Source organism: Dipodomys spectabilis, unplaced genomic scaffold (genome assembly GCF_019054845.1).
Source record: "Dipodomys spectabilis isolate Male_0828 unplaced genomic scaffold, ASM1905484v1 ptg000234l, whole genome shotgun sequence".
NCBI classification, from domain to species: domain Eukaryota; kingdom Metazoa; phylum Chordata; class Mammalia; order Rodentia; family Heteromyidae; genus Dipodomys; species Dipodomys spectabilis.
The window spans coordinates 20,271,503-20,295,883 of NW_024870911.1; the positions used below are offsets into that span (position 1 = coordinate 20,271,503).

At 44.8% G+C, this 24,381-nt stretch overlaps 3 protein-coding genes across 7 annotated transcripts in view; 2 read left to right on the forward strand and 1 right to left on the reverse strand.

Moving 5' to 3' along the window:
* Positions 1-597: 597 nt before the first annotated feature.
* On the forward strand, positions 598-8,290 carry Nfe2 (nuclear factor, erythroid 2). 2 transcript variants are annotated; one of them, XM_042699117.1, is made up of 3 exons: positions 598-840; positions 5,789-5,958; positions 7,009-8,290. In XM_042699117.1, exons 2-3 carry the CDS (start codon positions 5,845-5,847, stop codon positions 8,014-8,016), a joined length of 1,122 nt encoding a protein of 373 aa, XP_042555051.1. In that variant the 5' UTR covers positions 598-840; positions 5,789-5,844; the 3' UTR covers positions 8,017-8,290. The 2 variants fall into 2 exon arrangements, with proteins under 2 accessions (XP_042555051.1, XP_042555050.1); XM_042699116.1 differs by lacking the exon at positions 598-840 and adding an exon at positions 5,287-5,594.
* Positions 8,291-9,609: 1,319 nt separating this feature from the next.
* Hnrnpa1 (heterogeneous nuclear ribonucleoprotein A1) lies at positions 9,610-15,816 on the reverse strand. 4 transcript variants are annotated; one of them, XM_042698627.1, is made up of 12 exons: positions 15,707-15,816; positions 15,055-15,171; positions 14,627-14,773; positions 14,292-14,502; positions 14,125-14,217; positions 13,945-14,037; positions 13,737-13,811; positions 13,380-13,535; positions 12,679-12,834; positions 12,360-12,425; positions 9,953-12,124; positions 9,610-9,752 (listed from the first exon to the last, which is right to left on the reverse strand). In XM_042698627.1, the coding sequence occupies exons 1-10, from the start codon at positions 15,719-15,721 to the stop codon at positions 12,370-12,372; spliced, it is 1,119 nt and encodes a 372-aa protein (XP_042554561.1). In that variant the 5' UTR covers positions 15,722-15,816; the 3' UTR covers positions 9,610-9,752; positions 9,953-12,124; positions 12,360-12,369. The 4 variants fall into 4 exon arrangements, with proteins under 4 accessions (XP_042554561.1, XP_042554559.1, XP_042554558.1 ...); XM_042698625.1 differs by lacking the exon at positions 13,380-13,535 and having other exon boundaries at positions 9,953-10,026; XM_042698624.1 differs by lacking the exon at positions 13,380-13,535.
* Positions 15,817-16,395: 579 nt separating this feature from the next.
* Cbx5 (chromobox 5) overlaps positions 16,396-24,381 on the forward strand; it is a 31,971-nt gene continuing 23,985 nt past the window's right edge. The window contains exon 1 of the mRNA XM_042698993.1: positions 16,396-16,519. The gene's annotated coding sequence lies outside the window, so the exon portion shown is untranslated. The remainder of the gene's footprint in view (positions 16,520-24,381) is intronic.

The window sequence follows — 24,381 nt, forward strand, 5'->3', positions numbered from 1 at the left end:
GCCCCTCACCCACCACACACACACACACACACACACACACACACACACACACACACACACACACACACACACACGAGATCAAGAAAGAAGCCTTTGTTCTAGGACATCTGAGGCTGAGGGGGGGGGGAGGGGAGAAGGCTACAGGTAAAAGGACACATCAAAGTAGCTGGCGGCCCCTCCTCCCCCAAAATAGCTCCCTTACTCGGTTCCCAGAGCCCAGGCTTTCCTGTACTCTAAACATCCATCTGCCTTAAACAGCTGGGACACCTTGGGTCTTCATTTTCAGCTGCCTGCCCCTTAGCTATGCCTCAGTTTCCCGGGAGGTGGGAAAGGTGGGGGAGGGAGGGAAAGGAGGAGAATTCCAACCCTATCCAGTTTCACGGAGGTCACTTTTGAGTGGTCTAGGTGTGTGTCTTTGGGTCGGGGGAGTGGAATTCATCACACGCCGGGTGGAGAAAATACAGACGTGGGCGTTCTGGGTGCCCCCGTTGGCCCGGAGCAAAGGCGAGGGCGGGGTATGGGCAGAAACCACACCGGGCTCAAGTTTCCTCTCTTGGCCAGAAGGGGCAGGAGGAGAGGAGGGCCACGGGGGGGAAAGGGGAGGGTTGGAGTAAAGGACTGAGAAGCCAGGCCGAGGGTTGTAGAGAGAAAGGGCAGGGTGCCGGCCTTGGAGCTCCCCGGGGCTCAGCCAAGCCTCGGGGGTGTCGGGGAACCTCCCCTACTACACTGAGCCATGGCCTGGAGGCGGGGCTCGGCCCGAGCTGGTTCGCAGAGGTAGTGCGGCTCCTGGCTCGGGAGCTGTGACACCTCTCCCTTCATCCTGCTTGGAATCTCCTACAGGTACCTGAGAAGACGGGGTGGGGGCAGACTGTTCCCAGACTGGAGAGGTGGTGGAGTGTGGTGGTGGAGGAGGTGGGGAGGAGAAATAAACCCTCTTTTAATATGTCTGTTTGCAAGAGATTTGCCAGACTTCCCCAAGTTTAAGTCTTGGACATCTCTGAGAAAAAAAGTCCTCTGGGAGAAGATCTAGATGGCTTCCCTCCTGCCTTACCCGCCCCCTCCCGCGGGAAGGGGAGATTTTTCTGGGATCCTTGGGGGTGAAAGGTTGTGAGATGGAGGACCCAACCTGGGAAGTGTCCAGGAGAAACCTTTCAACTGGCCCATTCCCCCTGGGCCAGTATATGATGGTATATGATACCATTCTTTCCTCCTTCCCCATCCTGGTTGCCCTCTGCCTGGGAAGATTTTGGGGAGAAGCTGAGGAATTGGAGACCCAAGATATATGAATACATGTGAAATGCTTGTTATAGCAAGAATGGGGGTTGGTGCCCAGCTGGGTTCTTGGCTCCTGTGGCTTCTCCTCAGAACTCTAGGGCTGTAGAACTGGACCTGGAAGGGAGAGGAAAGCATCTGTTAGTTCTTTCAACTGGAACTTTTGTTTTGGTCGGTCAAGGGGCCTGAACTCTGGGCCTGGGAGCTGTCCCTCAGCTCTTCAGCTCAAGGCTAGTGCTCTACCACTTGAGCCACAGCGCCACTTCCGGCTTTTTCTGCTTATGTGGTGCTAAGGAACCAGGGTCTCATGCATGCAAGGCAAGCACTCTTGAGCTATCTTCCCAACCCTCAACTGGAATTCTTGAAGGAGGGATCAGACCATCTGAGACTGGATGTCTCCAAGTCATTGGTACCAAAGAACTAGAGTCAGGCATCTAGGGATAGAGTGACAGGATAGCAGAAGTGTGTTCCCCTCCCCCTCCCTTGTTCCCACACACTGAGTCATGTGGGCCCCTGGAGACCTGAGTTTATTCTTCAATCTTTTCTCTTCCATGTTCAATCTGTTTGTTTCTCTATATTACCTCTGGGTGCCTCTCTTTCTTTGGGAGTTTTCTTCCTAACTAGGTTGCTTACCTGCCAAGCTCATACCTTAAGTTTACCTACCCCTCCTTTTATTCTATATTGATCCCCAGACAGTCGAATAAACCTCTGAACAGGAACCCTGGGGCAAGCCCCCTCCTTACTGCCCCTCTCCTTATCAAGGAAATGAAGAGGTCTGGGACAGCAGTAGAAGGCACTTTTTTTTTTTCTTCTGCCCAGCATCCCTCTCCAAATGATCCTGCATCTCTAAGCATAAAACTCCATACCCTTTTGTGAGTACTTAGGGATTGTGGTTAAGATCTTTAGTAGGGGTTCTGGGAGTATAGTTCAGTGATGACACATTTATCCAGTCTAAGCAAGGCCTTGAGTGTGATCCTCAACACTGGGGGTTGGGGGGGGCAGAGAAAAAGAGAAGACTTTCCTAATCATTCCAATTTCTGCACTCTGTGTGGTGTTTTATAAACCCCAATCATCTCTGAGCATCTAGGACACTTTCTTTTTTTCTTCTTCTCCGTGTGTGTGTGTGTGTGTGTGTGTGTGTGTGTGTGTGTGTGCGCGCGTGTGTGTGTCTTGAACTCAGGGCCTGGGTGCTGGCCCTGAGCTTTTTTGGTCCAGGCTAGTATTCCACCACTCGAGCCACAGTTCCATTTCTGGGTTTTTGGTGGTTAATTGGAGAGAAGAGTCTCATGGACTTTCCTTCCTAGACTGACTTTGAACCACCATGATTCTCAGATCTCAGCCTCCTGAGTAGGACTCCCCCTTTGTTCTGGTACAAACTTACTGCTGCACCACAAAGCTGGCTGGCATTGGTCCAAAAGTTCTCCTCAACTACCTCTTCCTGCCTCCCCATGTTACTTTTATACTTTTCATCTTCCTATCTCAGGAAGAGGGGGATACTAAGCTCCAAGTCTTCATGGAAAAGGAGTTATATTTGGATTCGGAGACAGATCTCTAGCTTCATTTGGATCAAGAGTTTGAAGTTAGAAGAAGCCTATATCCTATTTCCCCATTTCCATTCTGGCTTTGTGTTCTGCCTTGAAAATTCATACAGTTGGGCTCTTTGGTGTCTCTTTTTCTTAGCCTCAAAAAAAGTCTTTCTTCTTTTTTGGTGGTGCTGGGGTTTGAACTCAGGACCTCTCCCTTGCTAAACAGGCACTCTTCCACTTGAACCACATCCCTAGCCCTTGTTATTATTTCTTGAGGTAAGATTGGCCTGGCATTAGAATCCCTAGGGCATTTATTTGTTAAAAATGCTGCTTTCCAGGCTCCTGCATGATCAGTTCAATTCGCTAGGTTTAGGTGGCTTTCAGGAATCTGTTTTTCCATGTATTCCAGGTAAATAGTGCACAATCAAGTTTGCAGTACCCTGAACTGGATGGAATCTAGTTCTTGCAACAATGAGGTTTGCTCTTCCTGTCTCCATTTAATGGAGGAGACTGAATATGTATGAAGCAGCTCACCTAAGGTCATGCTCTTCCTTGTGTATGTGTGTGTGTGCTGTGTGTGTGTGTGTATGTGTGTGTGTGTGTGTACCAGTACTGAGGCTTGAACTCAGGGCCATGGTGTTGACTCTTAGCTTTTTAGGCCAACATTGGTACTCTACCACTTCTGGCTTTTTAGAGATAAGACACATACACAAAAAGACTTTCCTTCCCAGGCTAGCTTTGAATCTTGATCTCCACATTTCAGACTCCTGAGTAGCTAGGATTACAGGCATAAGCCTGCAGGGTCTAGCTAAGGTCATGCATATTGAAGGCTGGAAAACCTGGTCTCCTGCCTCCTAGGGAAGGATCTTTGTACTGCACCTGAGAGACCCAGGAAGGTCAGAGTGGGGGTGGAGTGGGTATGAAGCAAGAGTCTCCGTCCTGCTTCTAAACCCCTTCTCCATACATTTGCTTTTGGGCAATTTCCGCCAGAACCTGGGTGGGGAGGGTGGGGTTCCGGTGTTGAAATGGCATCCTGGACAGACATAAACACCCCACCCACTCTGCCTACTGGTCAAGGCTCTATTCCTATATCAACTCTCAGCTCTGAAGATGGCATTTATATCATGGAGGTAGAGGTGGAGGTAGATGCTCAGAGACACCTTTATTCAAAAGGATACTTGTAGTGCCCATAAATTTTGTGGTAAATCAAAGAATGGATTCCACACTGAATAGTTGTGATAGTTCATCTTTGTGGTAGGTGATCTAAGGTCATGCTATGTGAGATCACTGGCCTATCCTTTGTCCCTCTGGAAGTTTTCTTCATTCTGGCTACTTTCCTTCACTAATGTGTTGGTGGTGATGGTGTGTATGTGTGTATGTGTAATGTCTGGTCCTGAGAAATCAGGAGGTCTTTGCTGAATATACTCAGCATCTTGTGCTGAAGACAAGGACAGATTCAGGGAGAGATAGGTGTCATGGAATAGGAGGTAGGATGAGGAGAGGGCCTGACAGAAAAGGGAAGATAAAGGAAGAGGTGAGAGTTCACTGAGAACTCTAAACTCGTGTCTAAGATGAATAAGACCTCCAAGTTCAACTTGTCCAGCTCCCTGGTTTTACAAATGAGGAAACAGATACAGAGCAGTAAGATGACTTTGCCCAACGTCCCCCCCACCCCACCCTCACACACTGTTGCTGATGCTGCTTTATGGCTGGGCTGCAGCTTGAGGCCAGATCAGAAGAAGGTGAATGATCTGGATGTTGGTGGCTCATACCTGTAATCCTAGCTACTCAGGAGGCTGAGCTGAAGATCCCAATTTGAAGACAGCCCGAGCAGGAAAGTCCCTGAGACTCTTTCTCCAATGAATGACTCAGAAAAAACCAGAAGTGGCACTGTGGTAGAATGCTAGCCTTGAGCAAAAGAAGCTCAGGGATAGTGCCCAGGGCCCTGAGTTCAAGCCCCAAGACAGGTACAAAAAAAAAAATGAAGGTGGATGAGAGGGGAAGAGGTATTCAAAGACCTAAAGAGGTACTGTCCAGAAGAAGAGAAAAGGGACTGAGACTCAGACACAGTAGACAGAGGTGTAGTGTAGCAAGCCACCAGTGAGGGTGGGAAGGGACGGTGTCTTAGTTGAATAGAGAGTCCTATTCTAGACCTCATCCTACCATTTAACAGCTTGGGTCTCAGGTTTTGAATAGATTTCCCAGGGTCTTTGTGAAAACCAATCTCATAAACAAATGTGTATAATACACCAGTGTAGTGCAGTTCCTGACAAGCATTTAGCAAGACTCTTGTGGTTGTTACATTGCCTTGGAAGAGGAAAGAAAGACCCCTGGTTGTGTTAGGGTTGAGATATGGCCAAGATGATCCTACAAGGACATGAAGTAGAGGTCCTGTGTCCCCAAAGCCCTGTAGCTGATAAACCTCTTATCTGGCCCAGGCAGGGAAGGCCAGGGGTGAGGATAGGAGGAGAGGGCAGGGCTGCTATCGCCACCAGGCCTGGTCCATATCTCAGACAAGGGGAGGGCATGTCTGCTGAGTACTTCCCACAACATACTCCTTGGGGATCCCTAAGCACTTACTCTCATCTTGGAAAGAAAAGACTGAAACTCTCACACTTAGGAAATAAGAGGAAAGCAAAAGTGACTCCTGTTGGTTCCTTCCCTAAAATGGGCAATTAGACCAAGACAGAAAGAAAAAAAAAAAGTCTCTGAAGATCCAGCTCTGTATCTGGCCAGGAATACAGTTTGAAGAAGTTTCAGAAGAAGCAGGGGATTGAGAAAACATCTTGTCTGGAGGTAAAGACCTACTATGCTTCCAGAAGGACTGAATATACTTATAGTAGGTGAGGTAGAGACCACATCACAGAAGGTTTTGGTAGCTTACAGCCCAGCAGAAGTGAGGGGCTGAAGACTTCCCTCCTCTCATGTGGCAGGACAAACTTGCAGACACTAGCAGGGGAAGCTCTAATACTTTTCCTCTTTTGACACAGGTTGCTGGAGCCCTCTGGGCTTTGGGGGAAGCTGGACGCAGCCCTGGCCCAGTAGGATGCCCCCTTGCCCTCCCCAGCAGAGCAGAAACAGGTTGACACAGCTGCTCAGTGCAGAGCTGGGTGAGATGGAACTGACTTGGCAAGAGATCATGTCCATCTCCGAGCTACAGGTAAGCCCTAGGGAGTGGAAGGATGGAGAAGGCTGGAGGCTGGATTGGGGATGGAGGCCAGGGGGTGGAGGAAGCCAGGGCTGAAAGTGTTGCAGACACTGAAAAATGAAATGCTGGAGTGTGTGGGAGGGGTGGATGGAAACAATGAGGAATGTAGGGGAAAAGGGGGTGCTGAGGTGCAGAGAATACAAGTGGTAGGGAGAGAAGGATCTGACAAGCCAGAGAGGGTGTAGGTTCCTCTCAGCAGCTTCTCTGTTCACACCTCTCTCTCTGGCCTCCTGCTCAGCCCTCATCTTTTTCTCTTCTGACCTCTCCTCTTCTAATCCTGCCCATCCTCCTTCATTTCCTCTCCTTGTCCTTAGCAACTGGGTCCCTTTCTCCCAGGTAGCAGAGCAGTAGTAGTTCAGGGGCCTCAGAAAGGGGAGTCAGACTATGCCGGGGTCCTCTCCTGCTGCATGTTGGACAAAGGGGTGTCTGTTGGCCTAAACAATGATGTCTTTGTCTCCAGCTGGGCTGGAGCAAGGTGGCTCCCCTATGTGGGTTGGGGGCTGTATTTCCAACATGTTCTTCCTCCTTGCTGCACCTGGGCAGGGACTAAGGGACTGAAAAAATGGCAGAGCTTGTGTAGGCTCTCCAGGTGCTTCTTCATTCCCATCCTGGGCTCTGTGCCCACCTCCTTAACTTCCTCTGTTGGAAGCCTACAGAATCTGCCCTAGGCCTTCCTCTCACACAGCAGCTCCCTCTGCTGGACACCCAGCGGATGGCCCCAAGCTGAACTTGACCCTTTGACCCAAGATAACCACAGCAGGAAAGAGTTCTGAGGGGTTGTTTTGGATAACCATGCCTTGTCTTCCTGTGGGAAACTAGGGAACAGGAACCATTTTAGTCCAGTAAGAGGTGGTTCCAGGACTTGTCTGCTAGAAGCTTCCAGTGATTTTTGGCAACTTTTGGATCTCATCTCATTGGTTCTTTCAGAAGGTCTTCGCTTGATCCTAACACAGGGTTCCTCTTCTCCAGTCTGACTCCAAACCTCTTTGCCTTTTCTTTCAGGGTCTCATTGCTCCAAGTGAGCCATCATTTGAACCTCCAGCTCCAGCCCCCTACCCTGGACCTCCACCAACCCCAACCTACTGTCCCTGCTCAGTCCATCCGGATCCAGGCTTTAACCTTCCTCCACCACCATACGAGCTCCCAGTATCCACACCCCAAGTTCCAGACCCTTCATTCCCCTATGGCAACATGGCCATACCAGTGCCTAAGCCACTGACCCTCTCAGGCCTGCTCAATGAGCCCCTTGCTGATCCCTTAGCGCTCCTGGACATTGGGCTGCCAGTGGGGCCACCCAAGCCCCAAGAAGATCCAGAATCGGACTCAGGATTATCTCTCAACTACAGTGATGCTGAATCTCTTGAGCTGGAAGGGACAGAGGCTGGTCGGCGGCCGAGCGAGTATGTAGAGATGTACCCAGTGGAGTACCCTTACTCGCTTATGCCCAACTCCTTGCCCCACCCTAATTATACATTGCCACCTTCGGAGACCCCCTTGGCCTTAGAGGCCACCTCTGGTCCTGCACAGGCTAAGCCTGCTACACGGGGGGAAGCAGGGAGTCGGGATGAGCGTCGGGCCCTGGCCATGAAGATCCCTTTCCCTACGGACAAGATTGTCAACTTGCCTGTAGACGACTTTAACGAGCTCTTGGCAAGGTACCCACTGACGGAGAGCCAACTGGCTCTAGTTAGGGACATCCGACGTCGGGGCAAGAACAAGGTGGCTGCCCAGAACTGCCGTAAGAGAAAGTTGGAGACTATCGTGCAGTTGGAGCGGGAGCTAGAACGACTGGGCAATGAGAGGGAGCGGCTTCTCAGGGCCAGAGGAGAGGCAGACCGTACCCTGGAGGTCATGCGCCAACAGCTGGCAGAGCTCTATCGCGATATCTTTCAGCATCTTCGGGATGAATCAGGCAACAGCTATTCCCCAGAGGAGTATGCTTTGCAACAGGCTGCAGATGGGACAATCTTCCTTGTGCCCCGGGTTACCAAGATGGAGGCCACAGACTGAGCAGGCCTGTGTGTGTTTGGTGGTAGTTGGGGGAGGGGGAGAGGGCTTGATGGGGATTTTCCTCACTTCCTTCTGATAAAGGCACCCCCCCATACCCCAACACCCAGAAGGTGCTAAATTCTCCAGATTAGTACAAGGGGAACCCCAACTTTTTGAAGCTCTGCAGTGTTCAATGAGACTTGCCTGAGGCCAGAGGAGAAACTTAACTTCCTAGGTCTCCAACCTTCACCTCTTGTCTAAGCATCCCTCTTTTGGTTTTATAAAGAGCTCTACATACATAAACTGTCTCATTCCATTGTCTTTTTTTGTGCTGATAATGGGGCTGTAACTCAGGGCCTGGGTTATCTTTTTTGCTCAAGAGTCTACTGTTTGGGCCACAGCTCCACTTCAGAGTCAGATTTTCCTGCATAGCTAGGATTGCAAGCATGACCCATGTGTGTCCTGTTTATTGTCTTCCTTTTTGTCAGTCATGGGGCCTGAACACTGGGCTGGGGCACTGTCCCTCAGCTCTTCAGCTTAAGTATAGTGCTAGACCACTTGAACCACAATGTCACTTCCGGTGGTATACTGGAGTCTGACTTTCCTGCCTGGGCTGGCTGTGAACTGTGATCCTCAGATCTCAGCCTCCTGAGGAAGATCAGTTTAAAGCTTCCTATTCTTAAGTTAGGACTTATTTTTTGTCGGTTGTGGGGGTTGAACTCTGGGCTTGGGTGCTGTCCCTGTGCTCTCCAGCTCAAAGCGATTGCTCTACCGCTTGAGCCACAGTGCCACTTCTGGTTTTAGAGGTTTATTGGAGATAAGTCTCATGGACTTTCCTGTCCAGGCTGGCTTTGAACCCCGATCCTCAGATCTCAGCCTCCTGAATAGCTAAGATTATAGGCATTTGCCACTAGCGCCCAGCTTTATTACACTTACTTAAAAAAAAAAGAAAAAGAAAATATTATTTTTACATTTCAAGCTGTAGTTGCAGGGCTTTTGGCTTCTTCAGAAAATCCATTGTTACTTAATAGACATTACAAATTTCAAAATGAACACTGGAAAGCTGGGTGGTGGTGACCTGTAATCCTAGCTACTCAGGAGGCTAAGACTGAGGACTGCAGTTTGAAACCAGTATTAAGAGAAAATCTGAGCCTGCTATTCAATCAGCAAAATGCCAAAAGTGTAATGTATGGCTCAAGGGAGAGTGCTAAGTCTTTATCCAAAAAGAAAGAACATAAGGACATTATATGCATCTATAGAAATGTCACAATAAAATGTCCCCTGTACTACTTAAAACTTTGGAAATGTCAAAAGATTTTTCTCATGAGAACCACTTGCTCTCAGTGATTTTCCCACAACCTACAAAAAAAAAAAAAAAAGGCTCAGGCATATCACCCAAGCAGAGAACTATCACAAAAAAAAAAAACCCCACCACCACTACCAGGGCAGTACTGGTATGACCAAGGGAATTTGACCTTATAAATTTCAAGCTGGTACCAGGCAACTAATATATTAACACCCATTCCCACTCCCAAATCTGAAATGGACAAGAAAACAGCACCCAAATATTTACCACAAATATCAGTATGGCAGACAAAGAAACAAAACCCAAAAGTAAGTCAAAATAGTTTATTATAAAGTCCATTCACAAAACTGAATGATTAGAGCTGCTAATAATTAGAACAGCTAAACCAACTGCATGGCAGTGAGATAAAGCACAATGGCTGATAATAAAGGTTGTCCTCACAAGGATTTTCCTGGGGGGGGGGGGGGGAGAAGGAAAAAGAACCATTAATATTCATAAGAGTTGAAGGGTCCCACAACTCCACTATTGTGACCACCCCATTCCTTTCAATTGCCAACTACAGGAAACTGATCCAGATTAAATTTTACAGTTTAAATCCATGTCTTTCACATTCGGGGAATACAAAGTACTAGGTCCTTAAAGAGAACTTACCTTTTAGCCATGAACTTGGGATAGTTTGAATTTTTTTTTTAAACAGAGCTGTTAAGCCTGTAGCAGATTCTTCCCTAGAAAAGTAAACAATTTTTAGAACTAGCTCTATTTTTGAGACCAAGCCCCACTTCAAGCTATTCCTCCCACCTCCCACTAATGAACCACCCACCTCCCACCATATTGGGGAAGATACTAATATATGTATTTTACTTGAGCCATTGTTTTAAGGAAATGGGAACAAACATTTTACAGTAGACATAAATTTAAAGTGTCCACTTCAATTTGAAGCCAATAGGGTGTTAATTAATCTCAAGATACAAAAAACCAAGTTCAGCTTAACTGGACTAGTTTTTGGCTCAATATAAATGAGATTCCAACAGAAAACTGGATTTTATATAACTATATGGATGTAAGTAAAATCTGTTCTTACCTACCAGTATAGCAATAAAACCTTTCCTTCTGGTTCTGACTGCTAGTCCTAAGAGTCAGGTGTGCCTTACTCTTGTCTGCCTCCTTCCTTGCGATGGTCACTGAAATTTCACTCCCTCCTAGCTTTCATGGAGCATGTCGTGGCCTGCCCCTGGCTTATCTGTACTCCACATACCACATGTGTCTACTCTCAGCTGCAGAGTGTCTGAGCTCGAAGCCATTCGCGCTATGCTTGCTAGCAGTTCCTAGTAGCTGAACATCTCCTGGATCTTTAAAGGCATTGTCACGAATCCTGAGGTATCTGCAAACTCCCTCAACAGTTAAGGTTCCACCTGCTATTGCAAACTCAGCCAGTATCATGTAACTATCATCCATGCTTTCCCATCCCCACCACCTCCCATCCACTTTTCCCACCCTCCGCCCAAACTTCCAAGTAATACATCCATGGAATGGAATACAGTCCTAATGATAAACAGGTATCTATACTACTAGGTACAAAGGCACTGAAATTAAAGTGGCACCAAAGGCTCAAAAGAATCTTATGTACAGACAATTATTGGATATCAACTGTTTAGAATTCATTTTCCATACAATTAACACCTCTGAATGTTGTGTGACCTTGTGCCACATTTAAAAGAAAACTGCAGTTAATTATACAGAAAACATCACATTTCTAATTTAAATCTCCAAATGATTTATTATATCTAAGACCCACCCAACAATGACCCAGCAAAAAAATAACCCAGTTTAAAAAAACCCACAAAAACTGCAGTTTTCCTTTAATGTACCCTATTCTTCAAATTAAAATTGTATGGGTATTTTGTCATTTTAAGAAAAGTAGTCTGTAACACCTCTAATCTGTGGACTTATTGGGTGGCATTAGCCAGCAGGGGGCTGTTCTCTGGCAGAGCTTTGAACTTGCACTGTGATATAGAAACATTCAACGTTTATCAGGGGTAGTGTGTAGGTAAAGTCCAAATCTCTGCCAGTCCCAAATCCATACAGTTGTCATTCCATTCAGAGAATTAAATCGTTTATTGATTACACATGATAATGGATACACAATCTTCATTCCCATCTATCATTTTATCTGGTACCATTATTCAATTTAGATATCGCATAGGATGTGCCAACCATTGTTTTTATAACCAAATAAAATTCCATGACTTTGCTTGAGTCACCCTGTCAATGGTGAATTTCATCAAGGTCACAGTAACTGTCAGTTAACTACACCAAGGTTTCTTTCTGAAAGCAATGGTTTCTGAACCCAAGCAGTTCCAAGTAAATTTCAAATGAAATTTGGCACCACCCTGAAGTAATTCTAACTCCACACTGTTGGGGCAGGTTTACCAAGATGGCTTCAGAGTAGACTAACTTTACACAGCACATTTAAAAAAAAGACACATTTATTCAGCGTCATGATCAGACTATTACATTTAGCAATCAACAGCATGGGTGCAAAAAAAAGAAAAAAAAAAAAGAAAAAAAAGTCTACATTAAAACCCTTTTGTTGGAATGCTTTACACTTTCCACAGAACAGAAACTAAAATAACCTGTTATACAATTAGTCACAAATACAGTCCTCGAGTTTTTTGCCCATACACATGAGTATTGTCTAAAACATGTCTTCTTTGTAGCAGCTAGGCCCTGCCACCACTGTGCTTGGCTGAGTTCACAAATCTGTTGTAACCTGTAGCTTCCCTGTCACTTCTCTGGCTCTCCTCTCCTGCTAAGCTTTGTTTCCTGTTGAACAATATGGAATAAAGTTGTTAATCTAAACATATTAAGACTCAAGGCTACAAATCCAATACCACGTTGTTTCCCACAAATTTTGCTGATCTGAATATTAACTTAATATTCACAAATTTACTGCAATTATAAGGTTAACTATGTTGCACTGCTCAGCTACACCAGGGTTACTGGGTTTATCAGCAATTATAAAAAATTCAGCTAACATATAAGAAAGGTGCTTACTTACCTGGCAGTAATTAAAACCTCCTTCCACTGCCATAGCTACTGCTGCTGCTGGAACCGCCATAGCCACCTGAAATATTATTTCATCATTTAAAATCTGTGGAAATGACCATTTAACAGCCAAGTTTCTCTGTATTTGAGATTATTCATGTGTCTGAATTCAGATTTATGCATCTGAACCTTAATTGACAAAGGCATGGTTTTTTCCCCCCAAAATTAAAAATTGTCACCTTATTATTGCCCACATGCACACTATCTGGAATATTTATGAAATCTTCACCAATACTAGGTGTAGATACCTTTATCCAATCACAGAAATATACCTTGGTTTCGTGGTTTGGCGAAGTATTGGCCTCCACCACCATAGGGGCCAGAGCTTCTGCCCCCAAAATTTCCTCCCTTCATGGGTCCAAAATTTGAAGACTGATTGTTGTAATTGCCAAAATCATTGTAGCTTCCACCACCTCCAAAATTGCTACCTAGAAATAGAAGGCCCTTGTCTGTTAGTTGAAGATCAACAGTGCTCAATTCTGTTTTGTATCAAAATGAAAGTTGTTATCATCTGTGTGCTTTCCTCCCAAACTGGTAGCTCTGAATCTTTCCATTTCATTCTCTGGGTAAGGCATTCAGTTGAACAATCCATTGTTGAAAGAAAATCCAAAGGCATATGGCAAGTTTTCCTAGTGACGTAAGAATTGTCCAGGCTTTCCTGCATCCAAAGCCAGTGCAGGTTTTTGGGGATATATCAACTAATTGCCTTAGGTCCCAAAGGACTTCATATACTAAATCCTATCATGGTGCTAATCTAACTCAAATAGCAGGGAATCACTATCCACTTACCTAACTCTTTGGGAGTGAGGCGGCCCCAGCTTAAAGCCAGGAGGAGGTAGCACAGCAAGCCTGTTTTTAATGTACCATGCAGTGTACCACACAATGCTTTAAAAGCTCCAAAATCCAACACAGGCAGAAACTCTAAAATGCTAATCTAGCTACCACACCAAATACTGGATCACTGGATACCTACCACTACCACCGCCAAAGCCGCCTCCGCCTCCTCCGTTGTTATAGCTGTCATAGCTGCCACTCCCGCCATAGCCACTGCCCTGGTTTCCATAACCCTGTCCACCACTTCCATAGCCTCTGCTTCCAGAGTAACCAGGGCCGCCTCCTCCATAACCACCTACAAGAATACAATTCTTCTCAATAAGACAAAAGTATTTAACAGCAAAAATCTCTGCATGTGTGATGGCTTGCGGCCTAATAGCATGCTTATTATGGGTGAAGTTGAATGTGTTCATGCACTAAAAGTTTAGTCTCTACTAGCCTATTCTAAAGGTGCAAGTCGCTAGAAAATTTTACTTACTATATTTAGTAAACTTACCATCATTACCAAATCCATTGTAGCCATCCCCACTACCGCCATATCCTCCACCACCACGGCTGCCACCAAAGCCACCTGAAGGAAAGCAGAATTTTAAACTAGGTTTGGACTGCACCCAGACTAAGTGGAACAGGCCAACAGTTATTTCAAGGTGCAAAAAAAGAGAATCTAGCTAAGTATGCACCCATCTTTAGATTTGGTAACATACCTCGACCACTGAAGTTTCCTCCACGACCAAAATTGTCATTGCCACCAAAACCACCTCCACGACCGCCACCAAAGTTTCCAGAACCACTTCGACCTTAAAAAGTTAAGTTATAATGTTACAACACACCTCACAGTAACTTTTTAATCTACACTGCCTAGCTGTAAAATCAAGTAAACATACCTCTTTGGCTGGACGAAGCACTAGCCATCTCTTGCTTTGATAGGGCTTTCCTTACTTCACAGTTGTGGCCATTCACAGTATGGTATTTCTGAACTGAAAGAATGTAAGACTTAGAATACTGTACAGGTTTTTGGAACCTTATATATACAACAATTTTGTCTACTTACTGACAATCTTGTCCACAGAGTCGTGGTCATCAAAAGTTACAAAAGCAAAGCCTCTTTTCTTTCCACTGCCTCGGTCAGTCATGATTTCAATCACTTCAATTTTGCCATATTGTTCAAAGTAATCTCGTAAATGGTGTTCTTCAGTGTCTTCTTTAATGCCACCAACAAAAATCTTCTTCACAGTTAAGTGGGCACCTGGTCTCTGAGAATCCTACAGGAGAAAAAGAACATCTCAAGCTGTTTAAAACAGAACAAGGCCAAAAAAAAAAACCCCTCCCCAAAGATTTTAAAATGTTAACCATTCCATACATAGATGTGCAATTAAAAACAATTACTTCTCTTGAGACGGCTCTTTTTGGTTCCACGACTCTTCCATCCACTTTGTGTGGCCTTGCATTCATAGCTGCATCTACTTCCTCCACAGTGGCGTAAGTTACAAACCCAAAGCCCCTGGAGCGCTTGGTGTTGGGATCTCTCATTACCTGAGAAGAGTGTTAATCCAATTAATTAGATAGCCTGACCCCAGAAGCTAATATCATTCCCTTCCAAAGAACAACAGAATAAACGTTACCAGCCCTGTCTACACCACACTCAGTTTCCAAGGCTAAAGATTTAACACCTAGTTTTTAAAAAGACAGGATAACTAAAAAAAAAAAAAAAACACTTCCAACTAAGACCTACTGTCAAGACACACGAAGAGAAAGACCAATCACCTACTGTCAAGACACACGAAGAGAAAAACCAATCAGTCCTACGGTCTTACCACACAGTCCGTGAGGGTTCCCCATTGCTCAAAATGGCTCCTCAGACTCTCATCGGTCGTTTCAAAGCTCAGCCCTCCGATGAAGAGCTTCCGCAGCTGTTCGGGCTCCTTGGGAGACTGAAGGGAAAGGGGAGTAGGAAGGGCTTAATGGGATCTTTGACACCGATTCTCACCAAACCCTTAAGCCCAGGGCACTTATTGTTCGTGATTTTCGCCCCACGCCACGTGACGGCCCAACCTCGGGTGCATCGCCCCGGGCGCATGCGCTAACTCCTCGCACGCACGCGCAACAAAAGGCTAGGCCGGAGCGGGAAGGGCTGCAGTGCCCATGAAATGCTTAATAGCTTTTTAGGAAACTCAACTCACTGAACAAGGCAGAAAAACAAAAAAACTCCAGACCGTAAGTGCTTAACAATCTTGCTACCAGCAACGAGCTAAGAGGGTGATAACGAATGGTTGGCAGCCGCGGCCTCATGGCGGCGATGAGGACAAAATGGCGACCTGAACTTTGGGAGTAGGCCCCGGCAGAGATTTGAAAAAAAACTGCTGTAAGCACTCGTGTCAACATCAGCAACAAGGAAAAAAAAAATGCTACGTTCTACCTAACTGTAGAGATGAGGGGGAAGATCAAATTGCAGAGAGTCTCACTTACCTCGGACTTAGACATGACGGCAAGAGAGGGGTGGGAAGAGACACTTGAGCGATGCTTCCTCGGTCGCGTCCACGAAGAGAAAGGAGTAAGCCAAAGAGCGCATCCGCCAGCCTACCGTCAGCCTCGCCTATTTATCCCGCCTCCTGGCAATTGGCATTGGTTGACTCCACCCCTGCCTAGCTCTTATTGGGTATTTAAAATCGCTTCCTACGACTATTGGTCTGCGGTACAACCAGGCTGCGAAACGTCATCCGTTAGGGCGTTCTACGCAGTCCCCGCCCCTTAGAGCCCATTGGCTCCGAGCAATGTTATTCTTAAGTAGCTTGATTGGCTGTCCTGCCAATCATTTATTTTTGAATGTTTTCCCCACGATACTTAAATGACTTTTACGCTCTACGCGAAACCATTATTTTCAATTCGCTTGGCAGAGCATGGCTAATATTACGCGGAAGAGAAGCAGCCCCGCGACTTCTGGCGAGGATCACCAATTAGGCGCATGTGTAGTAAAATGGCGAGTTTACGCAGGCGTATTAAGAAGTTCCGCCTGCCAGGAACACGTGAAATGGCGGGCGGGAGAGGGCGGTGAAACTACGGCGCTTGCGTAGTGGCGGGAGTAGTGTACCATTTTGCGCAGGCGTAATGGGCGGAGAAAAAAGGTCCGCTCCTTGGATTGGTTGCGCAGGCGCAGGGAAGGATCCGTTTTGGCGGGCGGTTGGCGTTGCGCAGAAGGCGGCGGTAGCGGAGGCTTGTGGTGCGGCCTCACCACAGAGGAACAGGGCTGGCGTTAGTGTGAGTGATTACTCTCGATCCCGGGTAAGTGGCAGAGAGTCTTGTCTACCCATATGAGATCTCGAACAGGCTCCAACGGGGCCCGTTATTGTGTGAAATGAATGGACCGCGGGGTGGGGGGAATAGTGAAGGGGCAGCGATGGATCCGGCCAGCCAATAGGAGAATAGGGGGCGGGATGTTGTAGTCCTGCCGGTTCTTTGGAGCTGTGCAGCCGGAGAATTTGACTGGCAAGTATAGCGGCCAATTGGTTCTGCCTTTAGCTGCTGGCTGATAGGCCCTTGGGCCATCGGAATGGAGGAGGCGGGTTTTCGTCTCCTGAGCGGCGGCTCATCGACCCAATGAGCACCTAGCGCGCGGTAGGTTAGCCATCTGCTGGGAGCTGAGGTTTAACTCCACTGGAGAGCGCGGGAGTCGGGCTGGTAAAACAGATCGACCTTATCTGGAGCCACTATATGGACATGCTCTGCAAAAGAGGGAGCTCTTTTCTGGAGGATTCGAGGGGCTATTTCATGCACAATGACTTCTCTTTAGGCTTCTTTGGCACACACCTCCTGGTTAGGGCAAGCGTAAAATTTCCTTCTCGGTGCCCTCCTTGAATTTGGCATTTCCCCCACCCCATACACCCCCTTTAGGTTTGAGGAATGGGGTGGGGGGTGGGGATGGGGTGGGAAGGACCGTAGATTTTGAAATTGCACTTTTTAAGAAAAGTGATAGATATGTTGGAACGATTACGGTAACCGTGAGCTGCGCTGGAAGGCGTCCAGGAAAAATCTACATCTTAATGAGATGTAGATTTGTAGGTCCTGCAGACAGGATTTTTTGTTTTTTTGTTTTGGAAAGCTGCACTATTAGGAACACCGTGGGGTTAAGGCAGGTTGGGTCTGTAATGTTTAAATCTCTGCAGAGATAATTTGTCATTAAAAATTAATTTAAAAAATCATTTGTCTTTGTGTTTCCAGTCATGTACTTCTCATCACCCTTTTTCATTATTTTTAGTGTCAGTGCTTTAATCTCTTTTTGCCAGAAAATTTTCCTTCCATAAGTATCTTTACAGCATTAAAGATTTTCGAAGCCCCTCTTCCTGCAGTCCTTTGAGGATGCCTGACTATAAAGGAGTCTTCATTTGGGTGATATCTAAGTGTATTTTAAATAGTTTAGTTCTTTTGATAATGCACACTGTACTTACTCCAGTATCATTTGTATAAGTATAAATAAATCATCACTTATTAGCTGTAAGAGTCATACTACTTTATTGTTAATTGCTTTATTTAGAGAAGGTAATTAAATCAACATGAAATATGATTTGAGACCTTCTGATTCTATAAAAGGCTAATGATTTTAGTGAATCTTATAATGAACAAGGATTTCTACATTCTCTGGTACTTTCAAAAGGACAAACATTTTTATAACTATTTGTAAACCTACAACAGGAATGCTAATGCAGTTGTTGAGCTAAGAACTAAAGTGATTATTAATAGGTATGATAAACCTGCCCCTTGTGGGGCAATTTTGGTGGTAATTTTTTCATTGAAATTCTGAAACTATCATATTGATGATCGTAAGTAGACTTAGCTTCTGCCTCTGGAGAATCAAGTTCTTAGACCATTCTTATTAATAAACAAAGTTTTAGCCTATCTTTCAAAACTTAAAGCACTTAGAGCTTAAGATGCTACTATTGTATCTAATGTTAACAGGATTATTTATTAAGTGTGGAATTAACACTTTTAACTAACCTGTTGGAACTAATAGCAAAGTATTAGTTGAGGAAAGAGAAAGGAAGCATATGTCTAAAGTGATTGGATTTTTTTTGGGGGGGGCGGTTGTGGGGCTTGAACTCTGGGCTTAGGTGCTGTCTGAACTTTTCAGCTCAAGGCAAGCACTCTATCACAGCACCACTTCCGGTTTTCTGGTGGTTAATTGGAGAAACAGATCTCACGGACTTTTCTGCCTGGGCTGGCTTTGAACCATGAGCCTCAGATCTCAGACTCCTGAGTAGCTAGGATTGCAGGTGTGAGCCATTGGCGCCCGGCTACGTGATTAAATAAGTTAAAGAAAGTTTTGGAGATTTTTCCTTGCCCTGAGAATTTTTGGGGGAACTTTTTTTTTTTAACTGTCCTAGGGCTTGAACTCAAGGCTAGGGCACTGTCTCTTAGTTTTGTGCTTAAGGCAAGCACTCTACCACTTGAGCCACAGCACCACTTCCATCTTTTTTTCTTTTTTCCTTTCTTTTTTCTTTTGTGTGTGTGTGTGTGTGTGTGTGTGTGTGTCAGTTGTGGGGCCTGAACTCTGGGCCTGGGTGCTGTCACTCAGCTCTTCAGCTCAAGGCTAGCACCTACCACTTGAGCCACAGGACCACTTACAGCTTTTTCTGTTTATGTGGTGCTGAGGAATTGAACCAGGGCCTCATGCGTTCAAGATAAGAACTCTACCACTGAGCCACCTTCCCAGCCCCCAGCTTTTTCTGAATAGTTTGTTGGGGATAAGGTTTCTTGGACTTTTCCTGGCTGAGCTGGCTTTGAAAGGTGATCCTTAGGTCTGTTTCCTGAGTAGTTAGGATTATAGATAGGAGTGAACCATCAGTGGCCAGCTTGTCCCTGAGTTTTTGTGCTCAAGGCTAGTATTCTACCACTTGAACCACAGCACCACTTCCAACTTTGTGCTAATTAGATAAGAATCTTTTTTTTTTTTTTTTTTTGGGTCCGGTCGTGGGGCCTGAACTCTGGGCCTGGGCGCTGTCCCTCAGCTCTTCAGCTCAAGGCTAGCACTCTACCACTTGAGCCACAGCGCCACTTCCGGCTTTTTTCATTTTGCTTATGTGGTGCTGAGGAATCGAACCCAGGGCCTCAGGCATGCAAGGCAAGCACTCTACCACTGAATCTTATGGGGACTTTTCTGCCTGGGCTGTCTTTGAACCCTGCCCTTCAGATCTCAGTCTCCTGAGTAGCTATGGTTACAGGTTTGGACCACTAGCCCCAGGCATGGGCACCAGTTCTAACACTGTTACTCCCTCCCTCCCGCAGTGGGTCTTTTTTTTGCCAGTTCTGGGGCTTGAACTCAGGGCCTGACCACTCTCCCTGGGCTTCTTTTGCTCAAGGCTAGCACTCTACCACTTGAGCCACTGTGCCTCTTCCAGCTTTTTCTGTTTATATGGTACTGAGGAATCGAATCCAGGGCTTCACACATGCTAGGCAAGCACTCTACCACTAAGCCATATTCCTAGCCTCCCCTCCCCCTCCCCCCCCCCCCCGCTTTTTTTTTTAAATGTGACCACATAATGTGATTCCCATGCAAGTTATCAGAATCACCCATTAAATAACACCACTTAATAAAGCATTTCTAGTCTTTAATTTGTCCTTTCACTCTATCTGTTTCTATTTGTATTCACCTTGTCTGAAATTGAGCCTAAAGCTGTGCTATGCATATTGACTTTAAACAGCAATGAATCATAATGTGAGTTATCATTTGATTTAGTGTTGCTGTTTACAGATTATTAAACAAACCATGCAGTCATCTTTTTGTCTTGACATAAACTTGGTTATTTCCTTCTTGCTTATAGAAGATGACTTTAACTCATTGTACTAATAGTCCAGGTCCTTCTGAGACGAGTTGGCATACACAGTCCAAGGTACAGATTTGTTGGATTTTTGTAAGCCACATACTCATTTCTGATGACAACTTTACACTTGTGCTGGCAGAACACCCACATTGACATCTTCTGCCTATGTTTAGTCTGTTCAGGAGATCAAGCAGCTAGTATGTTTGCAGTAAAACCTACACGGTTCTTGTTAGCAGCTATGTAAATATCAAGCCTTTCTGAGTTTGTATTTCTCAGGTCTGCCAGTTTATTTTGAGGTAAATTGTATCCTTACCCTTTAGAGAGATTAGAGATCTTAGTCATTTTTAAAGTTACTTGAAGCATTTTTTTTGCTAGGGTTGGGAGGGGGGTGAAGCATTGTGGGGCTTGAATGAACTCAGGGTGTTGAGCTTGCTAGGCAGGCACTCTACCACTTGGGTTGTGCCTCTAACCCTTCTTGCCTTGAATATTTTTGTGGTAGGATCTTTTGCCCTGGACCTTGATCAACTCCTGTTTCTACCTCTTGCCTTAGCTGGAATAACAAGCAAGTACCACCATAACCAGCGATATGGTTGCTATATGATCTCTTGAATTTTTTGTCTAGTCTGGCCTCCTCCACCTTCCTGATCTCCAAAGTAGCTAGAATTACAGGAATGAACCAGTTGGTGTTTTTTGTCTTTTAATTTTTTTTTATTTTTTTTTGCCAGTAGTGGGGTTGAACTCTGGGCCTGGGCGCTGTCCCTCAGCTCTTTAGCTCAAGGCTAGTGCTCTACCACTTGAGCCACAGTGCCACTTCTGGATTTTTTTTTTTTCTGCTTATGTGGTGCTGAGGAATCGAATCCAGGGCCTCATGCATGCAAGGCAAACACTCTACCACTGAGCCACATTCCCAGCCCCTTGTCTGTTTATTTTTTGACACTGTCTCAGACCTACCTCAGCCTGGTAAGTGCTGAGATTATAATTGTGAAGAGCTACTATGTCCAGCTTGAAGCATGATTCTTTCTGAGTCAGTAAATAGTTTTGCATATGTCTAATCTGTGTGTATTTTGTTTTGATGCTAGGGAATGAACCCAGAGCTTAGACCAGGCTGATTACATTTTCTTAACACTGAGCTATAAGCTATACAAGATCTTTAAATTTTTTCAGGATGAGGGTGTGGTAGAATGCTGGTGTAGCATGCATGAGACCTTGTGTTCAATCCCCAGTACTCTAGTACTGCCTACCTACCCCCCTCTTTTTTTTTTTTAACTTTTCAATGTATTAATTTTCTGTTATTCCTATAATAACCCACTGCCTTGAATCCTTTGAGATTCAGTTGAGAACCTTAAGGAAGCTGCAGGGAAAAGTGTTGCTTTCAGCTTCTGGTCAGCATTCCTTAGTTAATGGGCTCATCTATTTTCTCATTGTCTTATCCTTTGTATGTGTCTCATAATTCCATCTGCCTCCTCCAGTGAAGATACACATGATTCCATTTAAAGCTTAAGATACATTTTTGCTCTTGTGTTTTTAATCAGGTGGTAGTGTTTTAGAACCAGTAAGGAGTTTGAACTTAGGGCTTTGTCCTTGCTGAATAGGTATGCCATCAGTTGAGCCACATTCCTTCAGCTGATCACATCTCTTGCCACATAATTTAGTATTTTCAGATTTGCAGGATTAGGATATGAATCTCTTGTGGGGAGCATTGTTCCTAATTGAAAAAAGAAAATGAATACTAGGTATAAGGCTAAAGTGGTACAGGCTCTGAGCTCAAATCCTACTACCACCAAAAAGAAATGATGCTGATGATGATGAACAAAAAGGCTCAGAACCTGGATTCTTATTTTTGCTATTAACTAGTGTTGTTATTTTGTTCTTGGTCGTGGGGCTTGAACTCTGGGTCTAGGTGCTATCCCTCAGCTCTTCAGCTCAAGGTAAGCACTCTACCACTTGAGCCACAGTGCTACTTGTAAGTGCTACTTGTAGGTTTATTAGAGAGAAGAGTCTCAGGGACTTTCCTGCCTGGGCTGGTTTTGAACCGCGATCCTCAGATCTCAGCCTCCTGAGTAGCTAGGATTACAGATGTGGCCACTCACCCCTGGCCTTAGTGTTTTTTTGGTTTTGTTTTTGTCAGTCATGGGGCCTGAACTCTGGACCTGGGCGTTGTCCTTCATCTCTTCAGCTCAAGGTTATCACTCTACCACTTGAGCCACAGCACCACTTTCAGCTTTTTCTGCTTATGTGGTGCTGAGGAATTGAACACAGGGCCTCATGCATGCATGGCAAGCACTCTACTATTGAGCCACCTTCCCCGCCCCCTGGCCTTAGTGTTGTAATGTGGAATGAACTGTTTGCCCTTTTTGGTCCACAGTTTCTTCATCTTACATGGAAGGAGCTGGGTAAGTGATAGCTAGAAACTTTTGAGACAGGTTTATTTTGTTATGCTAGGGATTGAAGCCAGGGCCTTATGTTAAAACTAAACTGATATGAAATGACTCCCTGAGTTGTTGTTGTTTTTTTAAGTTCATATTTTATACCAATAATTACAAATGCAAGTCAAGAACCTATTCTAGGGCTGAGAATATAGGTTAGTGGCAGACTGGTTGCCTAACATTCATGAAGCCCTGGGTTTGATTCCTTAGTACCACATAAACAGAAAAGGCCAGAAGTGGCGCTGTGGCTCAAGTGATAGAGTGTCCTTGAGCAAAAGAAGCTCAGGGACAGTGTCTAGGCCCTGAGTTCAAGCCCCAGGACTGGCCAAAAAAAAAAAAAAAGGTATTCTAACATTTGGGTCAGTGAAGTCTTACGGTGTTACATTGCCTAAGACTTCAGAACTAACTTACTAGCTGATTATCAGCTCCTCGGTCTATCAACACAAAAACATTGTTACCTATGTGCTATGCTTTTTTATGGTGCTGGTACTAGGGCTCAAACTCCAGGCCAGTGGCTTAGCTTTTTCATTTTGAGCCCTCCCTCTACTCTCGCTATTTGCTGGTTAGTTGGAAATCAGAGTCTTGTGGACTTGTCTATTTGGCCTGACTTCGAACCTTGATTCTCAAATCTCAGCCTCTTGAGTTTAGGATACAGGTGCCTGGCTTGTGTTTAGCCTTTTTAAAAAAAGCTCTCTCTCTCTCTCTCTCTCTCTCTCTATATATATATATATATAGTAAAAATATTGTAGAGAGGGGTTATAGTCACATGATTAAGGTAATGAGTACTTTGTCTATCGAGAATTGTTACCTTCTTTGTTTTTCCCCTACCATCCCTTCCTAAAAAATTGTTTTATTGTTATTATAAAGGTGCTAATGCAAAATATTCTTAGCTTATTTAAAAGAAGATTTTTCTGCAGAAGGTATAATGTTCTGCTTTGGTCATTTTTTACCCTCTTCCTAGTGAGGCAGATGACTGTACAGCATGAATTTTCCTTTCCAGTAATAGTAGTTCATCGCAATTAAACACTGACAGATTTTTCTACCTGAAACTAGGTCATGGACAGAGTAAAAATTTTCTCATGCATTTTCAGTCTTCATTCTGATTGAACGCCTATTCTAATGTGCTTCTTTGCTAGGAAGGATACTAGAAATCATGAGACTGAGTTGGTATACTTAAAAGGACTATTTCAAGATCACATTTTACGACACACTTACTATTTATTTTTTCCATGGAGCAGAGGAACCAAATTGAATTCAAGTATTTTTCTGATTGTAATCTATGTTTCTTAGAATTAAGCAAGTTCATATCTGAGCCAGAGGGTATAATTATGTCCAAATAAAATGTCCTGTGCTAAAGAGGTCAGCTAACAAGCTGGAACATCTTAAGATGGTTTCTGAGGCAGATCCTTGAACTCTCTGTGCCTTCTCATCCCTAAATCAGTAAGACTTGCTTACCTCCCAAGCTTACCTCGCTTGTGGAGGGTAATATACTGCTAATTTGTTCGGTATTTTACAATGGTAAATTATATCTAGAGATCTGATAGAATGGAAAACTCATTTATATGAGTAGTTGGAGACAAGCATCCATAAACTTGCAGATAACGCAGAAAATTAATTATTTTTTAACTTCCTCTATTATCAAGCATTTTGCCTTCTGTTTCCTATATATTTTCCCAAGTGTTCTCTTGATCTTTTTCCATAACAGACCTATGAGATAGGTAGGACAAATAACAGCAGGTTAAGTAATAAAAATCAATTTGTCAAGAGGACATAATGTTTATAGGCAGCTAAAAATAGAAGTTTTAAGAATTGGGAGTACATACTTCAGTGGCAATAGTGCTTGCCTAGCATGTGTGAGACCCTAGGTTCTAACTCCAGCATTAAAATAATAAAGCTTCACAGT

Bases quoted from the DNA above. Each gene is read 5' to 3' on its own strand.
- Nfe2 (XM_042699117.1), top strand. From the start codon at position 5,845: ATGCCCCCTTGCCCTCCCCAGCAGAGCAGAAACAGGTTGACACAGCTG. The intron at 5,959-7,008 runs GTAAGCCCTAGG...CTTTTCTTTCAG, and splicing joins TGTCCATCTCCGAGCTACAG to GGTCTCATTGCTCCAAGTGA.
- Hnrnpa1 (XM_042698627.1), bottom strand. The intron at 14,503-14,626 runs GTAATTGTTTTT...TTTCTCCTGTAG, and splicing joins AAAGAGCCGTCTCAAGAGAA to GATTCTCAGAGACCAGGTGC. The intron at 12,426-12,678 runs GTATATTTCTGT...ATAATATTTCAG, and splicing joins CGCCAAACCACGAAACCAAG to GTGGCTATGGCGGTTCCAGC.